The 8903-nt window shown below is 49.8% G+C and overlaps 1 protein-coding gene across 1 annotated transcript; it reads right to left on the reverse strand.

Annotated features, from left to right (window-relative positions):
* Positions 1 to 6845: 6845 nt before the first annotated feature.
* Positions 6846 to 8386, reverse strand: LOC123099941 (non-specific lipid transfer protein GPI-anchored 11). The gene is made up of 2 exons (XM_044521956.1): positions 7738 to 8386; positions 6846 to 7125 (listed from the first exon to the last, which is right to left on the reverse strand). Exons 1-2 carry the CDS (start codon positions 8159 to 8161, stop codon positions 6992 to 6994), a joined length of 558 nt encoding a protein of 185 aa, XP_044377891.1. The 5' UTR covers positions 8162 to 8386; the 3' UTR covers positions 6846 to 6991.
* Between the last annotated feature and the right edge of the window lie 517 nt (positions 8387 to 8903).

The following is an 8903-nucleotide window of genomic DNA, read 5'->3' on the forward strand; positions in this document are numbered from 1 at the left end:
AATCATTTTATAGTCATTTTCTATCAATTTTTGGTACTAACCTATTGACATAGTGCCAAGTGCCAGTTGTTTTTTCCATGTTTTTTACATCGCAGAAAATTAATACCAGACGGAGTCTAAATGCCACGAAACTCCGCGAAGAATTTTTATGGGCCAAAAGGAACACAACGGGCCATGGCTGCGCTTGGGGGGGTGCCCCGAGGGAGGCACAGCCCACCAGGGCGCGCCAGGAGGCCCAGGCGCGCCCTGGTGGGTTGTGCCCCCTCAGGTGCTCCCCGGACCGCCTCTTTGCTCTATAAATACCCCAATATTCGAGAAACCCTAGGGGAGTCGACGAAATAGTCATCCAGCCGCCGCAGAGTCCAGAACCAACAGACCCAATCTAGACACCATCTCGGATGGGGTTCACCACCTCCATTGGTACCTCTCCGATGATGCGTGAGTAGTTCTTTGTAGACCTTCGGGTCTGAAGTTAGTAGCTAGATGGCTTCCTCTCTCTCGCTGGATTCTCAATACAATGGTCTCTTGGAGATCCATATGATGTAACTCTTTTGCGGTGTGTTTGTTGGGATTGATGAACTTTGAGTTTATGACCAGATCTATCTTTTTTATATCCATGAAAGTTATTTGAGTTTCTTTGATCTCTTATATGCATGATTGCTTATCTTGCAATGCGAAGAGGTGCTTTGTAGTGGGTTCAATCTTACGGTGCTTGATCCCAGTGACAGAAAGGGAAACGACACGTATGTATCGTTGCTACTAAGGATAAAACGACGGGGTCTATCTCTACATAGATAGATCTTGTCTACATCATGTCATCGTTCTTATTGCATTACTCCGTTTCTCCATGAACTTAATACACTAGATGCATGCTGGATAGCGGTCGATGTGTGGAGTAATAGTAGTAGATGCAGGCAGGAGTCGGTCTACTAATCTTGGACGTGATGCCTATATAATGATCATAATTATTTGAAGTTCTATCAATTGCCCAACAGTAATTTGTTTACCCACCGTTTGCTATTTTTCTCGAGAGAAGCCACTAGTGAAACCTACGGCCCCCGGGTCTTCTTCTCATATATTTGCCTTTGCGATCTACTTTTTCCTTGCATTTATTTTCAGATCTATTAAACCAAAAATACAAAAATACCTTACTGCAATTTATTTCTATTTATTTTATTTGGCGTTTGATCTATCAAATTATTACAACTTATTCAAGTCCGCACGCCATTTCTGGCGCCGTTACCCGAAAGGGATTGACAACCCCTTTAACACGTCGGGTTGCGAGGTGTTGTTATTTGTGTGCAGGGGCTGTTTACGTTGTGTTGCTTGGTTCTCCTACTGGTTCGATAACCTTGGTTTCATATCTGAGGGAAATGCCTACCACCGCTGTGCTACATCATCCCTTCCTCTTTGGGGAAATACCGACGTAGCTTCAAGCGACATCAACGATGTCCTCCATCGACTGGCCATCCACTTTGTGATCACGAGTAAATTTCGTTATCATGGAGTGGTTGGCGCTCAGTCCGCGTTCAACCATCCCTTGGCACTTGAAGATTTCTTGCTCGAAGGCTTCAAGCCTGGCCTCCACGCTACCGGTCTTCTTAGGCCCTTGAACATCCCGGATATGAAGCACCCCCTCACGCATCTGGATCTCCTGGGGGTGTTTCATCACCTCCGGTAGGTAGAGATTCATGACCTTCTCGTAGAACTTGTCCTGGAAGAGCTTGGTGGAGCCACGGCGATCTAGATCTGTCAGAAAAATAGCGCTAAACAAGAACAAAGGAGGTTTCTACGACATGGTGGTCAAAACGTTCGGGAGTATATGTAATATATATTTTTCGTGCAGGACAAGTAATATGGAAGAAAAATAGAGTCGAGAATGTCCACGAGGGTGCCACAAGCCTCGGGGGCGCGGCCAGGGGGTGGCCCGCGCCCCTAGGGCTTGTCGCTCCCTAATTTTTTAAATATTCCAAAACGGACAGAAAATACTTTTATGGAACTTTTGGAGTTGGTTTACTTACCGTACCACGTACCTACCCCCTTTTCAAGGTTATGGAGCATTTCGAAAGGTTATGGAACTTCTTTCAGATGGTGAAAAAGATGTGCTCATCAAGTCAGTTGCACAAGCAGTCCTAGTTTATTCTATGCCTTGTTTCAAATTGCCATGTGGCTTGTGCCAACACATCAATACACAAATTCACAAATTTTGGCGGGGGAGCAAAGAAGGGGAGAGGAAAACCGCACGGTTCTCCTGAGATGTCATGACAAATCGAAGTTTTTGGGAGGCTTGAGTTTTAGGGATACTGAACTCTTTAACCTCGCCAAGCATCGTGAATTCTCCAAGATCTCGAGTCTGTGAGTGCTTGTATTCTTAAATCTAGGTAATACCCAAAGGCTGATTTTTTGCAGCTCAGTTAAGTAACTCACCTTCTCAGATTTGGAGGGCACTTTTTTAATGCAGAGATATGTTTTTCCAGGGCTTGATCCATAGAATTTGTGATGGATAAATGACAGACATATGGAGCGACAACTAGATACCTCGGGATTATAACATGAGGCTGATTACCTATCTTACAGAGATCTGCATCGCATGGTGAGCGGACCAATTTTTACCAAATGGGGCGGAATGAAATAGGGATTTCATCAATAACACGTTCATCCACTTTGATGTTGAGGCGATTATAGCTATCCCTCTCTGCACCAGACAAGTCCAAGATTTTGTGGCTTGGAATTATGATCGTAAGGGGATGTTTTTGGTGAGATCCACCTACAGGATGATATTTTTGACCAAACACAGGTGGGAGGCTTGGCTAGACGAGCGGGATGACTAATCAAATTCAGAGCATGAGGAACAAACGTGGTGCAAGATGTGGCAAGTGCAAGTGCCTTCAAAAGTTAGAATGTTCCTATGGCATCTAGCATAGCGGTCCATCTCGATTGCAAATCTACTCCATCACTGAAACACGGCTTTCAGTAGTAATTGCAAACTTTGCGGAGCCAATGGCAGTTGGAAACACTCTCTCCTCAATTGCACTATGTTGTGATGCATTTGGGCGCTGGTTGGCCAAGGATTAGTGAAACAATGAACCAAACACGGGAACTTGATGCCAAGCGATGGATCTTCTCCCTGCTTTACTCTTCCATACTCAGATTTTGTCAGGCTTCTTGTCACACTCTAGGCCATATGGCATGCTAGGAGAAAAGATATTTATGAGAGTGAGTTTCAGAGCCCCAACAATGCACATGAATTTGTGGAACGTTTTCTCAGGAAGATCAATGCATGCAATATATAGGCAACCCAATAAGTGATTCCCACACCGGCGAGCATCACACCAAGATGGGTTCCTCCTCCCACAGGCAATGTAAAGATTAAAGTTGATAGGGTTGTTTCAAGATCATTGAGAAGAGGGTCAGTCTGTGCGATTTGCATGGATATCAATGAGTAGTACCTTGGTGCTTCGGCCTTGGTATATCATCCCTCGAGGCGTTGGCCTGCCACGAAGCAATGGCACTAGCGAAAGATATTATGCAAACCCGGGTGGTGATCGCCTCTTACTACAAGGAGGTCAACAAGAATATTGAGGAAGGCACTGGCGAGCAGCACAGACACGTCATTAGAGAGATCAAGATGACGGTCCTGAATTCCAAGCTCTCTCCTTTGTATTCGAAGGGAAAGATTCAAATTTAGAGACTCATAACCTTGCTAAACACACATTGGGTTTATCTGTAGGGCGGCATTTGTGGCTCGTACATCCTCCGGACTTTGAAGTTTGAACTGCATACCCTGAAAATATTATTGAGCAATAAAGTGACGTGTTTTAGCTTAAAAAAAGCTCTTAGGACGGTGAAATCAGGACTTTGTTTTCGTAAGTGTTGTTTGTGTGCTTGGTGGTTTCCCTTTGAGCGTTGATGTACTCCCTCCCATCCACAATAATTGTTGCAGTTTTGAACTAATGCCAGAGGGAGTAGTTTTTCTTTTAGCGGTGGCCTTTGGCCACAGTGCTAGACCCCGGTTAAAGTTCTTTCATGGGTGTATTTGTATCATCATGTGGGACAAACTTTTTTTCTAATCGTTAAAAGCCACATGGCGATTGATGCATGCTCATCGACGATAGGAAGCCACGACACGAGGTACCTGTAGGGTTGCAGTGGGGAATGAGGCCTTTGTTCCTTTCTATTGCAAAATTTTGATACTCCATTCATCCATATATATAGGACCTAATGTGTAATTCGAGAATACCTTTGAGTATTGATAGGATTAATAGTATAACAGATGAATAATTTGAAAATTATATCATTGAAAGTATGAATTAGATGGTATTCTTTGTGTAACTTGCATGTCATATAGTATAATTGCTTTAACATGGGGTCAAAGTTAGCCTTGAAAAACGCATTAGTCTATATATATATGGATAGAGGGAGTAGGGAAGAAAATTGAGTGGAAACTTTTCGCTTTTCCGCAGGAAAAATGAAAATGGAAATGGAAATTTGCAAAACGGAAGTACAAATGGATTGTTTTATGCGGAAACAGAAACAAAAACAGAATTATGTTTTCCGGTGGAACAGGCATGGAAACGGAACTTTCTGTTTCCGTGAATATCGAACTTCTGTTTTTACTGTAGGCATATTGATGTTTTGTAGCCCAACCACAAAACAATACACAATGACACAATGAGTAGAATGGATCATTTGAGGCCCAACTTCTAGTACCAGACATGTACTCAAGTTGACCCTATACGCAATTGTCCAGTACTAAAATAAACATATTATTTTGTAGCATGTTCATAATTCATTAACTTTGTTTTTTTGTGTGTACTTCACTATGATTCAAGGTTTTTTTTAAGTTCTGGTCAACGCCCACTTCTATTTCTGTTCTGCTTTGTATTCGCTCTGTGTCCGTTTCCGGTAGTACTTGCTTCTGTATTCATTTATGGGGTTTCTGTATTTGTTTTCGCTTCTACAAAAAAATATGAAAACAAATGTGGTAGCACTCAGTTCCGTCTGTTTCTGTTCCGTTTTCATCCCTAAGAGGGAGTACGTAGTTTGCATTTTTGCAGGCAGGTTCAGTTTTCTCTTTTCTGTTATGTTTGTTTGTTTAACACAAAAAATAGATGTGAAATGTGGGTGTTTGCAGTTGAAGAAAGAAAGGAGCGGCCCCGCTCTAGGGTTCCTCCCTCCCTTCCCCCGCCGCCGCCGGCCTTCCTAGGCCCCGCCGCCCTGCCGGCCGCCGGCCGTCCCCGCCCCCTCCCCCCTCTCCCTTCCCCCGGATCCGCTCCGTGCCACCTCCCCGGGAGGTGGCCGGGGCGGCGCGAGCCCCGCCCCCCTTCATCCGCCCCCGTTTCTCCTTCCCTCCCTGCCGCCGCCGACGGGCGCCCCCGGCGCTGGCCGGGTGGTGTTGGCGGCGGCGGGGCCTGCCTGTCCCCGCGCGCGCGGCTCCCTGCCCGGGGCATGGGGGCGGCGGCGGTGCTCCTAGGCTTCATGACGGCCTGGCGTCCCGGTTGCGGTGGCCGGCGGCACGTGCGGTGGTGGTGCGGCTCCTTGGCGGCGAGACGGCGTGGTGGCGCAGGTTGGCCGATGGCGCGCCCCCGGCCCAGATCGGGGCCCGCGGGCCCCATCTGGGTCCTTGCGGGCCGGCCCCCGGCGTGGCTTCGTCATCGTCTGTGTGGTGAGGAGGAGGAGCAGCTCGGACGGGGGGCAGCGACGCCGACGACGTGCCAGCTGCGGCGCGGAGGCGGGAGCTGTCCGGGCCTCTGAGGGCCCGGCCGGGCCTGTGGGGCCACAGGCCCGGTAGGCTCCTGCTTTGGCGTCCGGTCGGCTATCGTCGTGGACGGTGGAGGTGGGGCCCTCAGGTATGCTGACGGTGCTGCTGCCCTAGTCCCGGCTCCCCTTCTTCGTTGTGCAGGCCATCTTCGCGGTGCCGTGGTGAGACAGCGCGGGAAGCTACGTGTCCGTGTTGGCGCAGGGTGGTGGTTGGTTTGGTGGCGAGCTCCGTAGTGCCTGAGGTGGAGGATGGGATCGGGAGAAATCCCTGTTGGCTTGGCCGACACCGACGCGGTGGCGCTTGAGGGTACCACCGTACCTTCCTGGAGAGGGTCGGGGCTAGCCTTCCTCTCTCCTCACCGCGTACCGGGGGAAACCCTTGGCAGCAGCGTCGTCATCATCGCGTCCCTTCTTGGAGGTGTTGATGGGTACCGGCGCTTCGGAGTCTCGGAGCTTCGGGGCGATTTCCGGTGGACGCAGCGGTCGCGAGGCTTCGTCGTTTTTTTCGATCCGCCGTTATCCGCATTTGTTTCTTTCCCTTTTTCTCTTTCTTTCTTTTTGGGCATCATTCTGTTGCTTCCGTCCCAGCATCTATCGTTGCTTGTATCGGATGATTGTTTTGTAATACAAAGCGGGGGAAACTTCGTCCAGAAAGAAAGAAAGGAACGAGGCAGGACCGATACCAAATTATGCCACCTCACCTCGACAACGATTATCCACCTGCCAGGCACGGCCAAATAAAAACAGATGCACAGCCGTACACCGATGATCATGGCGCGTCTTCTTGCATTCGGCAGTCGGCACGGCACGTCGCACGGCACCGGAACTCGAATTAACTCCACCGCAGCCAGCTAGCGAATAAGAGCGGGGTGGCCGGTCACATGTAGCCCGCGCGCGCTGGGCCACGGCCCACGGGGTGGCGCGCAGTACATACGCATCCTTTAAAATCTTTCATGCGTCTCCGCGGCTGCTCATTTGTAGCCGCGGTGCAGGTCGGACGTCCCCATCCACGACCCCATGCCCGCCTAGCCAATGGGGATGGTGGATGGGATCTGCGCCGAAAGCTAGTGCTCACCTCTCCACAATGCAAGGAGGCAGCGCATGGTGATGGTGTACACCGACCGATGCTATGCTGGACTTGAATCGATTTGATGTAACGCGTGTACATGTACAGTTGTACCGATGTGGCACGGGTACGGGGGCTGCCTCCGTCGGCGTGCGTGCTTGGGAGTTACGGCAGCAGCGTCAAGAGCGCGGCGCAGTACGGGAGGAGCACGAGGAGGAGATGACGCCTTCGGCTCCGGTCCGTCGCGGCGCCGCCGTTCGCGGCTGACGTTGCTGGCGTCGTCGCCGGCGTGCCGTACCCTGCCGGGCGTTCACACTTTGTTAGTACAAGACGGTTCTATCTTCTATGTGTATGTAGGAGTATGTAAAAAACAGAAACATGGTTTGAACAAAACAGTTTGCTTTCATGAGACAATTTGGTTCATGCACTGTTTTATCTACTGAACAAGTCGCTACTCGACTACTTCCTCCATTCCAAATTAGATGACCCAACTTTATACTAACTTTTGTACAAAGTTGGGTCATCTATTTTGGAATGGATGGAGTACCTGTCTGGTCGATGTTATAATAGCATTACTTGGCATATATTTTGTTCATTTTTCATAACTCTGGTATGGGTTTCCTGCATTACTTAAATGTACAGTACAGACTATTTTACATGTAGGATACAGTTGTGCAAATAGCAGACATATTGAAGCTAATTCGATTGATCTGAACATCTACTACTGTAATGTTGCAGTTGACATGGTAATGTCTAATTACGCACGAGACGAGAGGATCCGAAATTCTTTTGGCATCCATCAGTTTCCTGTTTACACTACTGGGACGGACAACATTGCAAAGAAACGAAAAGTTTGCATTTGAAAAGGAGCATTTATTGCACGCTGCAGAGCATATACTGTCATTTCGTACCTGATGCCGGGGGCACGGCGCCGCCCGGCGGCTCCGCGCCGGACAAGCCCAGCATGGCGCAGAGCCTGGGCGGCGGCGCTTCGACGCGGCAGATGGTGGGCAGCGCCAGCGCACGCACGGCGTCGACGCGGATCCCGAAGGACCCGTACCCGCCCACGAGCCCGCACAGGCAGGCGGCATCGCCGTCCACGACGCCGGAGAGCGTCCCGCAGCAGCCCTTCTCCGGCCGAGTCAGCGCGCTCCCGGACTCCACGTACGTCAGGCAGGAGGACAGGTTGAGCTGCGCGCCCGTGCAGTCCAGCTCCCCCCAGCTGGGCGCCGGAGCCGCCGCCGGAGCGGCCGACACCTGCGCCTGCACCGCCGCCCGGGGCTGCAGCGTCGAGACCACGAGGAGCGCGAGGGCGACGGCCGCGGGTGGCATCATAGCCGCGGCGACGGCCTGGCTTCTTGGTATCTGGACTGTGTCGGCCGTGCTCTGTTTGACATGTGGAGACGGGGAGCGCAGGGTGTATCTTTGTTTTGTGTTCGTGAGCGATGGGGATGTGTAAACCGTTGCTACGAACAACCGAGCAAGCGGTAGTGGGAAGGGGGCTGTGTCACTGTTTGGGTAACGCTAGTTCGGGCGTTGCTGCCAATTGAGGCTCTAGAATGATACGATGCAGCTCTCAATATTCATTGGATGTATATGCACATTTATATATAATGCAAGGGGTAGTCGTATTCTCAACTATACACAAGGAGGAAGGTTTGTAGTACAAGTGATACACGTGCAAAATACATATACTCAACACCCCCCTCACCCCTTCCCGCGCGCAGTCGAAGCGGCGCTATTGGTGACGCAAAGACTGGACCGGAACTCCTCGAAGGACGCCGTAGGCAAGCCCTTAGTCATGATATCTGTAAATTGTTGAGAGGTGGGTACGTGTAGGACACATATATGACCAAGAGCCACTTGTTCCTGAACAAAATGAATATCAAGCTCAATGTGCTTAGTACTCCCTCCATAAACTAATATAAGAGCGTTTAGAATACTAAAGTAGTGATCTAAACGCTCTTATATTAGTTTACAGAGGGAGTACGACGATGATGAACCGGGTTGGCGGAGAGATAGACGGCGGAGACCCGTGGCCTTGTCGACTGGACACGAGAGCTCAAGCAGAAGCTGG

This window comes from Triticum aestivum, chromosome 4D (genome assembly GCF_018294505.1).
Source record: "Triticum aestivum cultivar Chinese Spring chromosome 4D, IWGSC CS RefSeq v2.1, whole genome shotgun sequence".
NCBI lineage: Eukaryota > Viridiplantae > Streptophyta > Magnoliopsida > Poales > Poaceae > Triticum > Triticum aestivum.